Here is a 21,339-nt window from a genome sequence, read left to right on the forward strand (position 1 = left end):
AACCTAAATTCTAGAACTAAAACTCCTTGACCATGTTCCAGGAAAATTAAAAAAGAATTGCACTGAACAGAAGCCTTCTGCGTAGGGTGTGACGTGGGGGGCAGGGGGCGGGGCTTGTGAACAGGGTGTGGATGAGCCAGCGGGTTCTGGGCGGTCGGGAGGCAGCTGTGAGGGTTTAGGGAGCCTGGTCCCCAGGTTCTCCACACAGATGGGGATGAGGAGCTTCCACCACACTCTCAGGTGGCTCTGTCTTACTGGGGGCTGCTCTGGGCAAACAGTTGTCAGGGGTAATGAAGAAGGAGGTATAAATGCCTGAGAAATTAATTGACATAAAGTAGAAAATAGACAACTGCCCAGCTGAGGGTTTGTTGCAGATTTCCCTCCCTGGCCCCCTGGAGGCAGATGGGAAGCTTTGCAACCCGCTACCTGCCTGCCTCTGGTAACTGGAAAATGGTGGCCCGAGGGTGGGGAGCCAGGGTGTCACAACTGCCTGGAGAGCTGCCCCTAGGCCCACGCGGGGGTCTCCGCCAGGGGGCCCACCAGTCGGCATGGAGAGAAGGGGAGTGGAGAGGCCTGAGTGCCCTGCCATGCGTGAAGCCAGAATGCTCTTCCCCACGGAAAGCCCTCAGACTAGCACAGAGCGGGGCGCTGTCCTGGGGACCCCCCCGCCTGCCACTCCCTGCCCCCGCTCCTGGGCAGGCTGGCTGGGCCGTGTCCTGGGAGGTGTCCTGGTGCCTGTAAGAGGGCACTCACGGCCGCATGCTGGGCTCCTGTGCCCCACAGGCTCGGTGTTCCGGGACGAGTTCGACCTGGCCATCCTCCAGTTACAGGAGACCAACCGCCTGGAAATTCTGAAGCGTAAATGGTGGGAAGGGGGTAAGTGCCCCAAGGAGGAAGATCACAGAGCTAAAGGTAAGCGTGCCCAAGGCCTTCCCTCTTACTAGGAGACCCAGCAGAGCTTGTTTCTGTGTGCACACTCCAGCTAATGACTTCTGACCCTGGGGTGGGACCTCAGGCCCGGCTGACACTGGCTGCGGGCCCGGCCTCCCTCCAGGCCCTGGCACACCGTGTGGCCAACGCCCACCTGGCTCACGGGCTCTGGAGACCCCGCTTCCACCACATCTCCTGAGTCCGGCCGCCTCGCACCCCTGGCACCGCCACCTCCCCCTGGCTCTTGCCCCATCACCTCAGAACCACACAGTTGAAACAGCCTGCTCTCCCTCCCCATTTTTGCCCCCTGCGGGGCATTCTCCACCGGCAGCCAGCACAATTCTGTCTAAGGGGCGAGCAAGGTGCGGCGTTAGTCCACATAGGCACTCGGATGGTCCCTCATCACTCAGCGTTGAGGCCGAGCTTTCGGTGGCCCCAGGCCGCTGCCGATCTGTTTCTCCCTCAACATCCCCCCTTTTCCCTCTCTTCTCCCGCCCCCAGGCTGTGCCCCCCTCAGAGTCTGTGCCTTTGTCTCCCCTCCCTGGCCTCCCAAAGTACCCCCGTCAGCGAGAGCGTCCCCCGCCCCAGGGCTCTCCCCGGCACCCGAACTCTGTTTTACATTTCTTCCCAGACTTCATCATTATCTGATATTACATTTTCCATTCATTTATTTGTCTATTCCCACCTCCTCTACCAGAAAGTCACTTTTCAAGGAGGCAGCGTTTATATTTTTCACAGGGCTGTCCATAGGGTCTGGCACATGGACAGTTTATTGAATGAATGAATATTAAATCAGGCTGAATAGAAAACAGACAGTGATTGACATGTGTAGTTAAGGGTCCCTGAACACCCAGGGGAACACATATCCTGGTTTGCCCAGAATAGTCCCAGATTATACCTATTGTAGATCGGTTCATTCTTATTATTGATTTTTAGAGCCCCCTTCATTCTCAAAATGTCCTGGTATGGACAATAAATCATATAGCTCACCCTAGTAATCTATTGCAGCCTTGCCAAAATATGCAACAAATTTGCCTATACAGTCTCCCCTCAGAAGACAGAGCAGTAAAATGGATAGTAATGCCCTGTGCTTCCCTCTCTGCTCCCCATGATAAGACAGTGAACGGGCGGCTTTGTGTCCAAGTATCTGCGTGGCTCTCTCTCCTGCAAGGAGAGGTCTCAGGAATATGGACCCATGTGGGCAAGCCCTTTGTAAGCTAGAGGAAAGGCTTCAACTCCCATCAGAGGAACCCAGGGAGGCCGCACTTCCCGCTGCCCCTCCCCGAAGATCAGTGTGGAGGACACTGCCCTGTTCACTCAGAGAACACAAGAAATGGGGAGGTATAGAGAGAAGCATCGGGAAACTTTTGTGGGTTGGACAGAATGAGCTAGGTGTTGAAGATGCCCAGAACCTGAGTAGGTAGGGGTCCTACAGGCAGTCAGCACCTTGAGGAAAGGCAGGAAGGCAGAAGCTAGTGTAGCTGCAAGGCTTCGAGCAGGCACCATGGGTGCTGCAGGTGGAGCAGGGAAGGGTCCCCACGGGAACAGGTAGGCTGCCTTCAGGGTTCACACTAGGGGAGGCGTGGGTAGCGGAATGCTCCTCCACCACCCCTTCCACATGAAAAGACACAGGACAGAAAGCAATCCAGACATGACTCAGCCTGGAAGAGTCCAGATGAAATGAGATTACTTGTGACTTGACACACATTCACGTTGCTCTGTGATAACAGTGAACTTGAGCGTGGTGGGAGAGAGCCCTTCTACCAAGGTGATGAGGAAGGGAGCAGCGTTAGCCATTGACGTGGGGCACTCTGAGACAGGAATGGAGGGGGGGCCTGGGACCCGAGTCAAAGAGCCCGGGCCCTCCTCCCGGCTGATGCGTGGCGGCCCGTGGCCCCTCCGCACACCACCGCCCTGCAGGCCGCCGGGTGCCTCCCGTGGCTTCGGCCAGGCCATCGGCGCAGTGCACTGCACTGCTTGGTCTCCTCTGCCTGGATGATGGCGCCTTAGACGGGGACCACGTCGCATTGGCTTCTAGGTCCCTAGCCTCCCCCACAGAGCCTAGCACATGGTAGGTGTTCAGTAAGTGTTTGTGGGGTATGGGGGGGGGGTAGCAAAAGCAACCAATGACTGTTGGGCCACGCTAAAGTGATGGATGAAACTGTGCTTTTAATCACTTTCCTCAGCAGCCTTTATACTCAGTTTTCTACACAGGAGAGTTGTTCCTGCCTCTGAGTAGCCTGCTGCACACGTGCAGACGAGGGGGTCTGGAGCAAAACAGCCGGGGCCGAGAGCCTCTGCAGGCGTGGGAGCTCCACCAGGCCTGCCTGGCGACACACCAGGCTGCCGGCTTTCCTTTCTTTTACAAACCAGATCCCATCTGGTCTCTGGGAGCTGGTTTCCCCTTGAGAGTCACCACTCAGTTATCCCCACCTCCCAGTTCCCCTGTCCCGACCCCGAAACCTTGCCACGGGTCCTTCCCTTTTGTGCACTTATGTACTGTGTACATTCTAATCGTTTAGAGAAACAGCGGTAAATCGGCACGCACATGGGGATGGCGACGTAGGGTGTGGGCACCTTCGAGTTTCCGCTCAAACGGCCTTGATTTAGATCACCTCTCTCCCATTTTAGATGTCGCCCAAAGTGCACTGGACACTTTTATTTCTCCTACCGCAGCCCCCAGAACGGAGCTCTTCAAACCTTTACCCTCTCGTGTCGTGTTGGTTGCTTTGACAGCCACGAGGATGGTTCTCTTCCCTGAGGCAGCTTTTTAAGAATATTTTATTTTTAGAAAGAAGGGAATGGAGGGAGGAAGAAAAAGAGAGAAACACTGATGTGTGAGAGAAGCATCAATTGGTCACCTCTCTCACGCCCCCAACGGGGACCTGGCCCAGGCATATGCCCTGGCTGGGAATCGAACCAGCGATGTCCCAGTTTGCAAGGCAGTACTCAGCCCACTGAGCCACACCAGGCAGGGCTTCCCTGAGGTAGTTTTGATTGGATTCAAGACAACAGGCACTGGGTCAAGTGGACTCCACTGTATGCATGCTCTTGCTCTGTACACTACAGAAGGTCACTGAGCCCCAGTTTCCTTCTGTGGAAAATAGAGCTAATAGTAATAGTGCCACTTTCAGGGCTGTTACAAAGATCGAAGGAACAAAATCATGTTAAGCACTCAGCACAGCGCCTGGCACCGAGGAAACACATGCTCATTTTGTTCTAAAATCTCGGCCTAAAGGAGCTTAAAGAGCAATGAGCACTCTAAACAGTATTCGCAAGCCACAGGACGCCTGTCTGCTCCCTGTTCTCTAAGGCTGGACAGCTCTTCTCAGATCAGCACTTAGGACACTCTTTTTGCATCTTTTGCTATCTGTTTCTCATGGACTGTGAGAGACTCAAGGACAGGGATGTGTCTTATCTATTTCTGTATCCCAGTGACCAGCACATCATCTGTCATCAGTATTTGAGAAAAGAATAAACAACAAATGAATGAAAGAATGAATGAGCAAACTTCTCAAGGACTCCAGCCTGGTACCATTTCCACACTCATCCTCTTTCCGTTTCCTCCCAGACAGGAACACGGACACCCCAGGTACTGACATTGAAAGTGCTCACATAGTCCCCCTTGCATCCAGCAACCACTGTAAACTGCTGCACATCAGGCACTGTGCTAGGGTCTGAGATGATGAAAGGAATAAGGTACGGCCATACACTCAAGAGGTTTTGAACGTAGAGAGAGGCACAAATAGTCTCTTAATGGTTCCACTGTGGGACTGCTTAAATGAAGAAGGCGCTATGAAGCCTAAAGGAGGAAGTGATCAGGTCTGAGCTGAGGTCAGGGAATGCTCTACAGAGACAATTGGCCTGATCCTCGAAGCATTCAGGAAGAGTCGCTGTTTTAAGAATGTTGTGGAGCCCTGGCTGGTGTGGCTCAGTGGACTGAGTACCAGCCTGTGAACCAAAGGGTCACCGGTTCGATCCCCAGTCAGGGCACAAGCCTGGGTTCCGGGACAGGCCCCCAGTTGTGGAGATGCTTGGGAGGCAACCCCACATTGATGTTTCTCTCCCCCCTCTCCCTCCCTTCCTTTCTCTCTAAAAATAAATAAACAAAACCTTTTTGAAAGAAAAAAAGAATGCTGTGGAGCACAGTCATCACACAGAACTTGCTTTGAGGGAGCAGGATGTGCTTGGAGCTAAGTAGGCATTCAAACCTTGGCAAAGGCATTTGGACTTCATGCCAGCACGTCCCAGGCTTTCCAGGAGGAGGAAGTGATCGCAGCGGAAACTGAGTGTGCACTCCTGGGATCTGGGAACGCAGTCTAAAGCAGCCCTCCATGCTTGGGATTTCCTTGAGGTGTCCTGCTTTGCCCTGAAGATACTTGTGAATTATGCACCTGACAACATAATAGAGGCATGTTAATTTAATGTAAAAACGTTTTTCCTACTTAAACTTGAAGTAAAATCAGCACTCCAGGAAGATGCCCACGACCACCCGAGCTCTGCTCCTGCCTTGGCACAGTGACACCCCCTGGACTGGGCAGGAGGCTGCCGGCGGCGGCATGCACAGGTTCTGGGTGAGAGGTGGCAGGATGGGAGCAGGTGCTGTGGGTAGAGCTCTGAGCTCTCGTGGCATTCACGGTCCTAGGGGACAGTCATCTCCGGAGAGGAACACAGCCAAATGGGCTTTTCGTTCCCAAAGAAGCTCTTACAATCCACAGCAGAGCAAACGTTCTTAGAGCACAAAATGTTCGATTTGCTTGCAAAGTGTTTTAGAATACAAAAGGAAAAGCTGAAGGAAGCTTGGCATAAAGTTGACAATAGAAGTGAAGGAGCGAAAGTAAAATTGAAGAGCCAGGCCACCTTATCTGCAAACTAGGCACTAAATGGATGCACTGCTCAAGACAGGAAACTGGAGCAGGAAAGGATATGTTTGAATATGGCAAGTCCCTGAGGAGGAGCCTTGTGTCCTGCTGGGACTGGAGAGTAGCAGACGGACCTCCCTGGGTTAGTTTGGGATTTCAAGAGAGACAAAGATTTTTGCTGGCGTATGGCACGACCCAGGAACACGTGCCACGCCACGGTGCATTGAGAGCATGCGAGGCAGAATGCAGGGACCCAGGGCAGGGAGGGCCCAGGGACTAGCCTGTGTTTTCCTGGGCCCCAGACAAGAATATGGGAGATCGAACTGGGATACAGCACTAGGACCGGGCACCTCACCCCACAGCCCTGCCATTACATAGAACCTCCTTTCCAGCCTTAGAGCTGAGAAACACCCCAGAGCAGGGAGAGAACAGAGAAAACACTGCATTTAACTGAATTTAAAACCGAAGTGGCTAAGAAGTCTCTACATTTTTGGCAATCAAGTGGAAATGAAAATTTGGGTAGATATTTAGTACATTTGCTGGAAGATTGTTATCATTTCTGTAGAGTGGTTGGCTTTGGAGGTTCTTCCTTACTCCATGGTGGTTACGAAGGACCAATCTGACCGCAGAGTTATGGATGGGCGGGGAAAAGCAAGGGGCCAAGATCAGACTCCCAGGGAAGATGGAAGGAGCGAGCAGGAGGCTTCGCTCCTCTCCCAACTGGAGACCACGCGTTCTTACTGGCAGAGGGAAGGGAACTGGGCCGACGGAAGGGGAAGGAGGCAGTGGGAACCATCCTGCCAGACTCCGGCGCTTCAGAAGATGCGCAGGTTCTACCGATCGCGCCCCCCGCCCCCGTTTGCTTGCCTCACTGCAGGTGTTCTTTGGTGCCAGAGGGGGGTCTGCATGAACAAGCAGCGGTGTCCAAGCGGGCACTGTCCGGGGGACACGCGCGTCCCCGTCAGAGCCAGGGCTTCTGCTCCTATCCCAGCCACTGCAGCTAGTGCCGGTTTAAAGCTTTTCTGCCAAGGCCGAAGCCCAGACAAACATTACTGAGAGGCTAAAGGCTTCCCAGCCAAGCCAAGGAGAAGCATGGCCAGCCTGGAACAGGGGTGCCATTGCTGGGTCAAATTAGCCATCGGACTTAGAGAGCAGGGTTCACTGCACCAGAGACCCCCTGCTGTGCCAGCAGCACAGCCCAGCATGACCCGAGAGGGCTGTCCCTTACAGTCTTTAAATGATCCCTAGGGAGGCAGCCACAGGGGCACTTTTCTCCCTGTGACTGCCCGAAGCAGATCTCTGTGATGTGGAACCGCGTTCTCAGGTGCCCCAAGCAAGGAGAAAAACGTGGAACAGGCACAGCTAGAGGTGAGGCGTCTATGAGAGGGTCCTTTTCTCAGAGACCTGGCTGTAGGCGCTTGGTTTTAATTAGGAAGTACCAGACAATGTGGGGAGCCTAATACAATCCTTTTCTACTTCATTATCCTATTAAATTGTGAGAAATTTCAGAGAAACATTGGAGTGCTGTCCTACCTCTAATCCAATGTTACGGCTCCAACATCATTGCCAAACTCCAGAGAAGCAGCCTAACATCAGCTATGATGCCATTGGTCCTGCATCTCTGTGCCCGGTCTTACCTGGCTCATGTGGGAACCACAAAAATGCCGCTTTGCTTCATCAGTCCCTGCTTCTTTCCCTGTCTGTAGCTCAGTGACCTTCATGCACAGCTAAAAAATGAAATGGCAGATCATGTGGAAGAATGGCTTCATTCCAAGCTGTTTCTTTTTTTTCTGCCTTTTCTTTTCCAAAACACTTATTTTATTTATTTTCTCACTCAACTCCAATGAAAATAAATATGGCTAGCCACTCACAGATGCCGGAACCCTGCTTCAGGGAGACTGGACTGCTGGAGGCGTGTTGATCAGTTGCTAGACAAAAAGGTCGTAGGCGAACTTCAATGAAATTAAATACCTTTATCTTGAAAAAACACAAGCTCACAATCAAGCTTCAAAGGTACCTAAATACATCACCATGCTGTGAAAATCGGGATCCCCTTTCAAGAGTGACAGTGACCCACAAAATCCTTACAGAGCAGCAAGCTGGCAGCTTGCACAGCTGAGGAATGAACGGAGGAGACATCTTAGCAGAAGCGGGGAAAGTGCGTGGTGGGGGGGGGATACTGGGGATGTCTTCCTCCTCCTTCTCAGGTGGCCCAGCCCAATTATCCTGGCTTTCTGGTTTCTCTGGGCACCGCCAAGCCTGGAAACCCAATATGGGAGTTCAGATGGTGTCTTAGAGAGATGCTTGCAGAGGAAGCGTCTCCCTTATCAAATCAAATTCATTGGCAAGAGACAGAGAAACTCAAGGCGGTGCCAGAAAGCATGGGCAGGAATAGAGGTAAAGGGGAGCCCAGCGCAGTGGCACCCAAAGAGATCCGCAGTCATGAAGATTTCCGCCCTACTCTGTCTGGAAACTGAGCCAAGATTAAGCCAACAAATCATTGATTCAAACATGTGATGTAATGTTCTCAAGGAGAGACAGGGATTTTATCAGTGGGCCTAAGAGCGCATGCGCAGGACCCTCTTCCCCGGTCACGGTGGGGCTGTCCCAGCAATGAGTTCAGTCACTGGGGTGCCCAGGGGAGTCTGTAGTTGTGCCCCTGTTACACGAGGGGCCCAGGCTGCCGGGAGAGGCAGCCTGGGCCGGGGCCCTGGCTCCAGCTTCTGTTGGAACCCGGCACCTCCCCTCCTTAGACGTGAGCCCTGGGCAAGGGGCCTGAGTCCAGGGCCCGGGTCTTCTCATCAGCGAAGTGGGGGAAGGGCAGTGCTGACCCCACAGGGCCACTGTCAGGCTGGAATCTCACTGTTAGCCTGGCAGCTTTGTTCATCGTAAACACTTATGAAGGACATTAGCTGGGCAGTAAGATTTATCTAGATTTATCTTAGCTGTGAAAACTTGGGAAGCTTACCTAAGTGCTTTGAATTTCAGCTTAACTATAAAATTTGGATGGTGGGCCTCCTTTACAGTGTTTTAATGATAACTGAATGAGATAAGAAATGTTTTTAAAATGAAGTGGTCATAGTGTCATAAACTGCAAAGTGCCTCTCCCATACTTTGTGTTTGATAGATCACAAAAGTTATCGAATTCTTCTCCCATCCATCTTCTGTTTCATGTCCTTTCCCTATTTTTCTCCATCGCTGTCTCCAGAAGCTACTAGGCCTAGTCAACAGGTGTCACAGAGAGTGTAACGAGAGGTGGCCAGCCTTCTGTCTCGCAGTCCTCAGCCAGGCAAACAGGATGAGTCACTTGCATTTCTGGCAAGGTTGTGCGGGACAGCTCACAAGTGGATGTGTGAAGTTGCTATTCCCAACAAACAATTCTGTGAAGATGGGACCACTTAATATATTTGCATGGATGTAGGTGAATGAGATTCTGAAGAACTTAAAAGTCACATTGGTCAAAAATGCATGTTCCTGTCAAATGTTTTCAATGGGAAACACAGCACAGAGCTTCAACACCTTGCATAGTGCTCAGTTCATGGGAGCTCCTCAAAAAACACTGGTTGAACATCATCAAAGAGCAAACACGCTGCCCCTTGGTAGTGGCACTGGTCTCTCCAGTCTCCACACCTGCCTCAGTGGTCCCTTTGGCCTCTCCCCATCTCTCTGCCTCCCAGGATAATGCTAACCCTTCCTCACTCAGAAATAACTTCCCTGCATCTCAGTTGCAGATTTCTACTGTGCTACCTGGAGATAAGCAAGGATTTTAAGGCTGGAGGCATACATGCACCCAAATCCAAGAAGTGATTATTCACAGTCAGAACTGAAGGCAGAGCAGGAGGGTGGGTGGGTGGAGAATCAAATCTATGCAAAGACACTCTCTTCCTGGCAGCCGTTCCACTCTGCAGCTTTAGAAACAAATTTGTTTGTTTGGATTTGTCAACTGCCATTTGTATTTGTAGGCAATCTGTATGTGACACCGAAGTTAGTATTTAACCAACCATGAGTTTGCAGGCAGAGTTCAATTCTGTTTCACTTAATACGATCTTACCACTGGGGCATATCTGAGGCTCAGAGGCTTGAGTGTCAGTAAAAAATCCCAGTGTGAGAACCCTCTGTTTAGGTGGCTTCAGTGCGTGCCCTCTAAATAAGGGAAGGGAGGAGGATTAGACAGCTTCCCCGTGCAGGTGCCGAGGCGTCTGTGAGTGCAGTGAGGCTCATGGCCGGGCAGGAGGGGGTCCACCCAGAGCTCCTCTGAGTGGCAGCTATGGCTAGGGAAGGCGTGGGCCTCGGGGAGAGCGACTGATGGCAGCGTGAAACGCCAAAGCCGCCCTCTCCTAACACTTGCTCCCCACTCATTGCTCCCGTTCCGTCTGCCCCTCAGCTCTGGCTCTGCCAGCAATCTGTCCTGGCTCCCACTTTCCAATGTGGTCCTGAAGGCACGGGTGGCAGACAAGGCTCCCTCCTACGGGGAGAAGACCCATCAACCAGGAATCAGCCTCTAGAGCCAACACCCATGATTAACATGCTGGTCCTGGAACACAAGCAGCTGGGAAAGAAAGACTGTGGGGTGTTTCAGTGACTCATGGTTTCCACCAGCATCCTGTTAAAACCTCAGTCTTCCAAGAAGCTTTCCCTGAGGAAGCCAGCACTGTCCCAGCACAGACAACCTGCCTGCTTAGGCTCCAGCCCGCCCCTCCCAGCCGTCGGGAACTCCGCGCCGTCAGGCCGCGGTGTGTGAGCCACGTAAACATGCAGTCCCGCCCTGGCCACACTCGGTGCGTGTGGGCCGCCTGCCTCTGTGACCAGGCTGGGAGCACCTGACAAAGGTGGTTACACTTTACTATTGTTTCAGACAAAACTTAATTGGGGATGAATACACATCACAATATGGTTGCAAAGGTTTTGATGATACGAGCTTCTACATATGGGATGTCTCCATCCTCTTTTTCCTGCTCATTCTTTCCCCAAATACTTGCAGGCTCTTATGGGGCTTCAGCCACGGTGATTATGGAGTTACGGAGTTGAACTAGACCTGGGTCTTCCCCTCGTGGAACTCACAGTCTAATGGGAAGTCCTAATATACATAATTAAACAAGTGTACAAGGTCTGTCCAGAAAAAGTCCAGCCATTGTTAGTACAATGAGAATGGTGTATGTGACATCAATGTAACCTGGCAGCCAAGGTTACATGCATGAGCATGTGTGAACAGTGACTTCACTGTACTAGTCAGTGGGGGCAGTAGACGCCATTGAGTGAGCATGTGTGCTGTGTGGCCATTGCATTCCAAATGACTTAGTGAGTACAGCAACAAATCTGCATCCAGTTTTGCATTAAGCTTGAACGTTCCTCCGCGGACACTATTTGGATGATTCAGAAGGTTGCGGCTATGGGCAACTGGTGATTGGCAGCTTCATCATGACAATGCACCCACTCGTGCATCACATCTTGTGCAGGGTTTTTTGATGAAATATCAAATCACCCAGGTGACTTGGGCCCCCTACAGCACAAATTTGGTGCCTTGTGACTCCTGGCTTTTCCCAAAACTAAAATCATCTTTGAAAGGGAAGAGATTTCAGATCATTCATGAGATTCAGGAAAATATGATGGAGCATCTAATGGTGATTGGGGGAATTGTGTGAGGTCCCGAGGCACCTACTTTGAAGAGGAATGAGTCATCATTGTCCTATGTACAATGTTTCTTTTATCCTCTTCAATAAATGTGTCTATTTTGCACATTACATGCCTGGATGCTTTCTGGGTAGACCTCATATTATTTTATGCAATATTAGAATGGTAAGCAATGCTTTATCAGTAAAACACAAAAGCAATGTAACTAACAGAGTCAAGTAACATCAGAAAAATGGCCTAGAGAAAAATATCTACTGAGCTAAATCTTAAAGGAAAGGTGGAGGTTAGCAGGTGTGTGTCTGGGGTGTGGGGACCGGTTCCAGGCAGAGGCACTAACAGGAGTACAGGTACATAAGATAGGAACAACAGTGACATGCGCTCGGAGCTCAAAACAGTTCTGTGTTACCAGAGGGCGTGTCACAGGTAGACTCCACGTTTCAGAAAGACCACTCAGGCGGCTCTGTGTAAGGTGGTGTTGAGGAGGACATGGCTACAGACAGGGAAATAATTCTGAAGGATGCTGCAATAGTCCAAGCAAGAGACAGCGAAGACTGAGCTGGGGAAGTGGTAGGAGCAATAGCGATAAAATCCGCAGGGCGTGGTAGTAGCCTCGTGCATGGAGGAGAGGAAGAGACTCAATGCACAAGATCAAGGAGAGAACGAGCCTCGGAGCCAGCAGAGCTGCCTGGGAGACTGAAAGACGGGAGAGCCATGGTTTCGTGAAAAGCCAAAAAGGGGCGTGATTGATAATGTCAAGTGCTACAAGCGGTCACTTAAGATCAGGACAAGCAATTTTCCAGTAAGTTAGTGATAAAATGTTCATTGGTAAATTTGGTGAGGGTGGTTTTAGTGGCGTGGACAAAACTGCATGGGATGAGGAGGGGAGAGGAAAAACGACTGTGAGTTCAGGCTGTTTCCGATACTGTAGACAAGATTACCCGGGGCCTGAAAGTCTTTCCAGCACCCAAAATTATGTTCGAGGTCTGAAGAAAATTATTAGTTTCAAAATGCAAAAAGAAAACTGCAAAATTAAATTAAGACAGACATGTTGAATTAAATATCTCCAAAATGTGGCATTTGACTATTAATTTTTAAATTTAATATTTATTGAAAAACATATTTAGAAATAATTTTTATTAGACTTTTCTCATGTAGCACAAAGAATGCTGAGAAATCACAGCCAATTACAAATTAACCCTTTCTTGTTATTCGATCATTTCATAAGCAAAATTTTTAAAATGCATCTAACGTAAGATGTAGGTGAATTTTCTTCTGCTTCCTTCTATGTGAGTTGGTGGTCTGCAAATGTAAGCATTTTAAGGGCTTTAAAAGAGTTCTGATATAAATTGCTGTTTCAAAAAGCTTGTCCAGGGAAGGAAGGACAGAAAAGGGGTGCTCCCTGGACAGAGTACGGGGCAAGAAGGATTTTCTGCTTCTCTCCGAGAGGGGAGACGTGAGGGCGCGCCGCCCGAAGGGAAGGGTCCGCGGCGGAGAGGCTGCGGAGGGGAGGCGGGGCAGCGCCCGGGCCGCGTGGGACCGGGACCTGGCGGCCGGCGGCCGCCTGCTCTGCGGAACCAAGAGGGCGCGTGGGGGCTCTTCGAGGGCATCCTGGTCTTTTTTCCTATACAGAGCAGTGCTATCCCGAAATGGAAGGAGAGGCAGGTAGTAAGTGCCCCGGCAACCACCGGGGAGCTGTTTACCTGCACAGGTGGGCATCCCTGGTCACCCAACCTTCCGCGGGGTGTCCGTCCAGCCTTTCTCCACAGGGGCAGCTGGAGAAGCTACGCCGTCCGTCCTGCTCAGGGGACCTGCCGGTACCTCAGCCCTCGCCGCCCTCACACCGGCGGCTGGAGCGCCTGCCCGCACGCCCCGGCCAGGTCCCTGGTGTATTCCCTCTTCAGTGTCCCTACTGCCCCCCAACCCGGCCCGGGGACCCTGCGTACCTAGGGGTAAAAACCTTCTGCCCAAACGGGTCCCAGGCTAAAAAGGCGTGCGTTCAAATAAACCCAAGCAGCTTTCTCCTCAAAGGGAGAAATCTATTCCAAACCCTATATGCCTCCCTTAAAAATGAGTTTTAAAATAATCTCATGTTTTTTAATTATTCAAAAGAGGGTCTCGTTCGCACGGGCGCCCCAGCGTTGACTGTGCGCACCTGCAGACGGAGCGCACGGTCGGTGTGACACAGTCGTCCCGGGAGCCCTGGGCGCCGGGGCAGCAGGTCGCGGTGCCATTTTAAAACCGAAGCGGAAACGACAGACCCCCACGGGAAGCTTTGTGAGGGGAAACGCAGGGCGTCTTGATCGGCTCCATAGGGCGCTCTCTCCAGCGCCCCCAGGTGCGGGAAGCAGCGGAGGCCCGGCCCGGAGCCGCGGCCCGCGCGGGGGGCGCTGCGCGGGGCCCGCTCCCCCGCCCACGCTGCGGCCGCCCAGGGCCGCGCCCCGCCGGCTGAGCGGCCGGGCGAGCGAGCGCTGCGGCCCAGCGCGGAGCGTGAGCGCCCTGCCTGGCGTTCTCCGGGGCCGACGGTGCTGGCTGGCGGGTTTCTTTAATACCAAAAATAGCATCCAGTTACAGAGCTAAAGTAAATGCTTGACACTCTGGAGATGAAACAGCCATACAATTTCGCAAATGTTTATTCAGTATATCACACGCCCGGTGTCATGCCAGACAATGAGGGTCCGACGAGAAACTATGTCTAAAGGAAGCTGCAGGCGTGTGCAAGGCTTCTAAAGATACCTGTGCTGCAAAAGAGTTACCTGTGAAATGTGCTTTAAAATGCAGACTCTTGGGCCCCATCTCCGGAGACGCGGGTTTGGTAGGTCTGGGGGAATAGCTAGGAATCTATGTTTTAACAAACTTCCCAGGCGAGTTTCATGGCAGGTAGCATTGGGAACCACTGGTCTGGTAGGACAAAAAGTAGGATTAAAAGTTTTCTTTTCCAAATTAGTATTTTAGTAAACATACTTTTTCTAACTATAGTTTGGTTAAAACAATTGCTGTATATTAAGCAAACACATGAGTAAGACTGACTAACTCTCTTATGCCAGTGCTGGAATGTACAGGTGTTCTGGCCTCACGGGCTGACTCAAATGCCCGGAGCTCTTTTTAAAATGACCCCCACTGCCCACTCCCAGAGACCATTTTGGAAGCTCTTCACCAATCACCTGCCTTTGCACTAGGTTCCTCCTCCCTTCTTTTACTCCAACTACACTGCATTCCGCCCCCCGCAAAGGAATCATACCTCTTCAAGGAAAATGTACACAAAGCATCTATAAGTCTCAACTTCTTGTCACTTAAATGACTTTGAGCATTTTTAGTAGAATGATTATGTCTTCCAGCTCTTTTACACTGTTTTTTTGTTATCACTTTCTTACAGGACTGGGAATGGAGAATATTGGTGGAATCTTTGTGGTTCTTATCTGTGGCTTAATCGTGGCCATTTTTATGGCTATGTTGGAGTTTTTATGGACTCTCCGACACTCAGAAGCTACTGAGGTAAACCTCCGAAGGGGTACGACCTGCCGCGTTGGCAGCAGGGACAAGTTCACAGGCTTGTGTACAGACAAAAGTCATTTCAGGCAGATCCCGTGAAATCCCAAGTGAGGATGGAATACCCACAGGTCAGGAATACCGAGGCAGGAGATCTGGTCAGTGTGTCATCACCTCCTAATCATGCAGCCACAGAAAGAGCACTGAGCTTCCAGGTGTCAGATTCTTACAGGGCAGGGGTCTCCAACCCGAGGCCACGCGGAAGGCTGCCTGAGCGCGACTCCCACCCTGACCCCACCCCGCTCTGTCCGTGGAAATAACCGGTTCCTGGTGCCAAAAAGGTTGGGGAACGCTGTTCTAGGAAAGAGCTCAGCAAATTAATATGTGATATCATTTTTATGAACAACAAAGTCTTATACAACTATACGAAGTATCATCGTGAAGAAAAACAGGCAAAATTACTAGCTTGGTAATGGAAATCATAACTTTAGTTCTTCCGCTTACAAGTAAAGATCGTTTAGAGATGCCACAATTCATGTGAGCCCAAGAATTACATCTCCCTTCTCAGGGGTTTTGAGTAAATTTAATTCCCAAACCCGTGGCTTAGAAACTGGGTTAATCTGTTTCACACACATGGAAGAGCCTGAGATGAAAGGTGAAAACTTTATCCCACTCCACCTCCATCCTGTCTCAGAGAAGGGCCAGAAACCCTTACGTGCTAATTGCATTCTTTGGTTTTTAGAGTGCAGTAGCCTCTATCTCAATCTCCCAATGCTGGAACTAAACCTCCTTCGCTACTTGACACTGCAGAGCAGCTCCCAGCAGGGCGTCAGTGCACAGTCCCTGGGCACCTGCAGAGCCCGGCCTCGTGCAGGGCCTGGAGCCACTCTGCCTTCAGTCCTGGGCCTTCCTCTGCGCAGCCTCTTTCCCGTTGTCCAGCGGCGCTCACTTGCTGGCTTTTCACTGTTGTCCACTCATTACATGAATTATACTTACTTATTACTTAGAGAAGGAAAGGCCAGTTCCAATGTTCCTTCCCCTGAGAAACCTTCTCCAACTCTCCTGCCTTCTTCCCTAGACCGGAAGAGTTCCTCATTCCCCCACTTTTCCAACACCAGTGTAACCTGTGCACCGGGCACTTCCACCCTGTGCTGCAATCAGGACTGTGTCTTTTATCTCTTTATTTCCATGGAAAACACAGTCAATAGGTATATGTTGTTACATTGTTGTCACATGTAACAGATCAGGCAGGTGGTGGTGTTTTACCTGTTATTGTTAGAAACACAGAGATGTCAAGTACCTTGTGTAGAGTCTCTGTATTTAGCACCAAGAGTGTGTTCAGAATTCAGGTCTCAATTCTTACTCAGGCCATATTCTTTCAGGTAATACTACTTCTCTGTAACTGCTTCAAGTAGAGCATCTGTACATATTTGGTTACTCTCCCAAGAGCTCACCCCATAGCCTAGGCGTACCTTGAAAAATTCAGTGAGGACTCCAGATAGCTAAAATGAAGAAGAGCCCTGGCTGGTGTGGCTCAGAGGACTGAGCACCATCCTGCGAACCAAAGGGTCAGCGGTTCGATTCCCAGTCAGAGCACATGCCTGGGTTGTAGGCCAGGTTCCCAGTAGGGGGCGTGAGGGAGGCAACCAGACATTGATGCTTCTTTCCCTCTCTTTCTCCCTGCCTTCCCCTCTCTCTAAAAAATAAATAAATAAATAAATCTTGAAAAAGAAAAAGAGTAAGAGCTACCTTAGCTGTTTGGCTATGGTTGAACAACTGCCCTGTTGATAGCACAGAAAGACTGGAGGAAAGAACATGAAACAGCAGAAGCCTTCTTCTCCCATCAGGGTCTGGGAAGGCGTCCCTGTCTAAGGAGCAGAGAGGGAAGTGACAATTTCCCACTTTTCACTAGCACAGGGTAGACAACTAAATTTTGGAGTAGATAAGTTTAGGTTCAGATTCTGGTTCAGCTATTTTTTAGTCAAGTAATTTTTAGCAAGATATATAACCTCTGAGCCTCCATTTTCACATCTGTGAAATGGATATCATAGTAGTAATAGTAGTAGCAGTCTAGATTCATGATTCTTTGTCCATAACTCAGAAATCTAAGAAGCTTGGAAAGTTCCAAGTTTTTTATAAGTTTGTCAAGCAAATGCATTTGGTGACAAAACTTGAATTGGTATGAAACTATGGTGTATGGTCTTTGTCTCATTCAGTGCAAAGGTGCATGCATTTTGCTCCAGAAATATCAATGTGTTTGAGTGCAGAGTCTGCCCCAGACCACACTGGGTGTGATACATAAAAACTGTATGTGCACTGTATTACCTTCCTGATCATGGTGTCTCCGGGGCCAGGTAAGCATGCATCACCTTCCTAAAATCCAAAATATGCTAAAGCACCGCTGGGTGTTGTGCGTTGACACCGTGGCCCTGCGGGAGCACTGTCACAGGGGTTTTTGTTGCTCCAGTTGTTGGAACGCACCTTCTCCAGCTACAACAAGTGAATTCAAAGAAATGAGAATCTTTAGCTTGAGGACAAAATGTTCATGAAGACATGATGGCTTTTTCAAATACCTGATAGACTTACATGGAGTAAAACAGTTATTTATTTAGTGGGCTTCTGGGTCAAAATTTAACTGGTGTTAATGAAGAATTTCAGGGAGTGGAATTTTTAACTCAGTAGATTCAAGCAGCATTTAACAGAAATGAAAAAAAAAAAAAAACCCCAAACAGAATACGAAGACGACAACCCTCCCCTACACACACACCCACACACGCGCACGCACAGGAAACGCACACGCACACGCACACGCACACGCAGGGGCTCCTTCCTATCGCTCAAACAGCCCAGCTACTTGACACTGCGGAGCAGCTCCCAGCAGGGCGTCAGTGCACAGTCCCTGGACACCTGCAGAGCCCGGCCTCGTGCAGGGCCTGGAGCCACTCTGCACGAGACCCTGAAAGACCATTGTCCTTAAAGGTGTTCAAACAAGGATCAGGCGACCAGCTGACCAGCTGCAGGGCTGCTGAACATTACAGCAGGGCGTTTGGATATTAACTGGGAGCTGGGAGTGAGGAGACGGATTGAAAGGCCTTCGTATAATCTCCAGATCCAAGATTATGTGCATGTGTGATTCTGGGACGCGAGCCCTAGGCTCATTGGAACAGATGCTCAGGTACCCCCGGGGCTGGCTCTCAGAGGCTGGGCGGTGAACCCCCTCGTGTTTTCCAGGTGTCCGTTTGCCAGGAGATGGTGATGGAGCTGCGCAGCATCATCTTGTGTCAGGACGCGGCCCACCCGCGCCGGCGGCGCGCCGGGGGGCCGCGGCCCCGGCCCCCAGGCCCGGAGGAGCGCCGGCCGCGGGGCACGGCGGCGCTCAGCAACGGCAAGCTGTGCGGGGCAGGGGCCGGGGAGCCCGACCAGCTGGCGCAGAGACTGGCGCAGGAGGCCGCGCTGGTGGCGCGCGGCTGTACGCACATCCGCGTCTGCCCTGAGTGCCGCAGGTTCCAGGGTCTGCGGGCCCGGCCGTCGCCCGCCCGCAGCGAAGACAGCCTGGAGTGGGACAAGGCCACCAACAGCAGCGAGCCCGAGTAGCCCTCGCGGGGCCGGGCGCTCGGGGGCCAGGCACGGAGGCGGCAGGGCCGGTGGCGCTGCTGTCTGTCCCGAGCCCGGATTCGACAGCGTCCACACTTCTCTCCGGATTTTGGATCCAGTGATTTTACAAAAGGTTCAAGAGCCCAACGCCCCAGCCAGAGACAGCGCCCTGGTCTGGGAGCCGAGTCCACCCAGAGACGTTGCCCCCGAGCAGGGATGGGACGCTATGCCACCGACCGCTAGGGCCGCTCTTCTCCCAGCGGGCCTTCCCTTCCCGCCCATGAGACCCCGTCTGGGGCGGGGGTGCCTCCCAGACCAGTCCGATGAACTGGTGGAATTTCCCAATAGGAAGGGGCCATTGTACTCTGGGTCTAGTTCCTACCAGAAAAAAAAAATAATAAACTCAACAGGGAAGTTTTTCTTTTCTGGATTTGTATATTTTTGTTAATGTTTTGTTAATGATTTTCCCTTTTTCTCTCCCCTCCTCCCCTTTTCTTCTTTGCTGTCTTCTCAGTTTCTATTCATTGTGTTTGTTTGCTTGTTTGTAGGCTGGCTTAGGGAATGGAAATATAAATAATTCCTGATCCTTTTTCCTAAATTTTAGGAAACGGAGCAGCCAGTGCGTCAGATTTCCGGTGCTGAACTCCCCGTTCTGTGTGGCCATGGGGCCACCGGTGCAGGAGAAGAGTCTCGGGAGGGAGAATAAGGGGGAGAGCTCAAATAAAAGCCCATTAAAGTAATGTTCGAATCCCCCAAAACCAGTTAATTCACAGTTTACTCAGAGAAACCTTTGAATGGAAGGCGTTTCAGGGGTTAATACGTCTTTTTTTCCTCTTTCCGTTTTTCACTCTTATTGGGTTTGGTTCTGTCTTTTGTGATCTCTAAAGAAGACAGACTGGTGAGAAGAGCAGAGTGCAGACTACCTGGGGCCTTGTCTCAGCAGCAGAGAGGGAAGGGACAGTTCCCCAGTGAGGCTGGCTTCACAAAGAATGGCTGTTCACAGAGGACAAAGAAGGGCCCCCGGGGGGTGTGAGGCACAGTTTGCCAACTGCATCTCTTAACCAAACTCAGTAGCTGCCTGTGAAGCTAGGCCCCAAGGCTATTATGGGTTGGGTGATTTCTTGCGATTAGACAGGAGAGCTGGGTGCAAGTGTGTGTGCGCGTGCATGTGTGTTTATGAAATGGAAAGACCTTAAATAATCAAGAGGTTGCCATGTTCCTGGGAGAGAGGCGGGTCTTATCGCCAGTAGGCACGCAGGTCTGGGGACTGGGGATTCTTGAGTTCTAACCTCAGCTCGGACGGTAGACCCCTTGTGTGACCTTAGCAAAGCACCAAACTTCTCCTCCACCTGCAGTATCAGCTATGGGTGCTCTCCAGGCTCTCAGAGGGCTGCTTCTTAGGGGTTTGCAAGGGCCGGAGCACTCGTCTGCTGGGAGCGGAGAGGCTTCCAACAGCTGCTTGGCCTTTGCTCGTTTTCACCAATTGCAAGTTTCATGGAGAGAGTTTTCATTTTCTGATAGGAAACATAAATTCTATGCAATTTATGATTGTAAACTTCAAAAATTTAGAGGAAGCGGGAAATAAGTCGCCGCTACCACCACTTCCACACCTTCAATCAAATTGTCCTCACGTTGTTTCTGTTCTGAATGTACTAAAATAAAGATGTCTTTGGAAGATGATGAGCTTAATCCATGACTTTGCTGTTTGGGTAGGTCGCCATTTGCTTTGTGCCAGGGCAATTAGTTAGAGCTGCCATTCTGGGGGCCAAGTGGTGCCCCTGATCGTTCCTCTAATGGATGCCAGATTTGTCCTACGCTGACCTTCTGTCTTGTGAATTTGAATTATTTTTAATTTTTTCCTCTTTAACCACTAAATGGCAGCAAGCCGTGCAGGACATGACTATTTTTTTAAACCTTGCCTCAAGCCTTACGGAGAAACATGGACTTGGTGGGAAGGGCACCCAGAGGCAGACCGACGCGGACCCCGGTGGTGCCACACTGCCCCAACCCACAGCTCCATCCCTTGCTTCTGACAATGTGGGACCACGTTTGGGACCACGTCTGGGGTGGGAGGGGGTGTTTTTTTTAAAAAACTCATTTTTATAAGTAAGATATCTTGATCAATAGCAAACCTTTTTTAATGGATTAGTGAAATAAATGTCCCCACGACTCATTCATAAAGCCTGTCCCTTTCACCACGTGGAATGAGGTGACGCTGACAGGGCCCGGCGGTGTCTGTCCGCTGGGGAGGCCGCCTCTGCGCCTCACCCAGGCTGATGGGGGATTTGCAACCTGCTAGTTCTCTTCCTCGTGGGTTTCTATTTTTTGTCTTGTTGGTTGTTGACTTTCTTTTCCATTCTGTATTTTCTATCTGACTCTGTATACTGTATAAAACAGTTTTTCTTGTCTGTTTATCTTTCTTCAACTGGAATATTTATAATAAAACAGAAACAAACCCTCAAATGACAGTGATGGATGAAAGCTGCTTTGGTGTGGAAAGAATGGTCTGGCATGTCTAATATTCAGGCACTGTAAAAGCAAATAAAAATATAAACCCACCCCGTGTCTTCCCCTCCGCCTGCCCTCCTCTCTCTGTCCCTCTCTCCACGGCCCTCTGTTCCCCCACCCGCTCTGGCTCTTTGTTCAGATCCCAGAAAAGTCTAGGTGGCTTCTTTCAATTTGTAGTCCTGGGAGTCCGAGCCAATCCCCCCAAACAGATACACATGTTAATGAAGTGCGGGATTTGTAGGGTTTTGTCTTCCTAAATGCACTTTCACAGAATAGTCATCTATTGATACCTAGGGTAACTCTAGTCAGATATCACCCAAGATTCCAC

At 50.8% G+C, this 21,339-nt stretch overlaps 1 protein-coding gene across 1 annotated transcript in view; it reads left to right on the plus strand.

Moving 5' to 3' along the window:
* Positions 1-18,558, plus strand: part of GRIK4 (glutamate ionotropic receptor kainate type subunit 4) — a 295,451-nt gene extending 276,893 nt beyond the window's left edge. The window contains exons 17-19 of the mRNA XM_054587574.1: positions 784-912; positions 14,797-14,915; positions 18,141-18,558. Coding sequence (XP_054443549.1) covers positions 784-912; positions 14,797-14,915; positions 18,141-18,503 — 611 coding nt within the window. The 3' untranslated portion in view covers positions 18,504-18,558. The remainder of the gene's footprint in view (positions 1-783; positions 913-14,796; positions 14,916-18,140) is intronic.
* The last annotated feature ends 2,781 nt before the right edge of the window (positions 18,559-21,339 follow it).

This window comes from Pteronotus mesoamericanus, unplaced genomic scaffold (genome assembly GCF_021234165.1).
Source record: "Pteronotus mesoamericanus isolate MK-2021 breed Mesoamerican mustached bat unplaced genomic scaffold, CSHL_Meso_final contig_123, whole genome shotgun sequence".
NCBI lineage: Eukaryota > Metazoa > Chordata > Mammalia > Chiroptera > Mormoopidae > Pteronotus > Pteronotus mesoamericanus.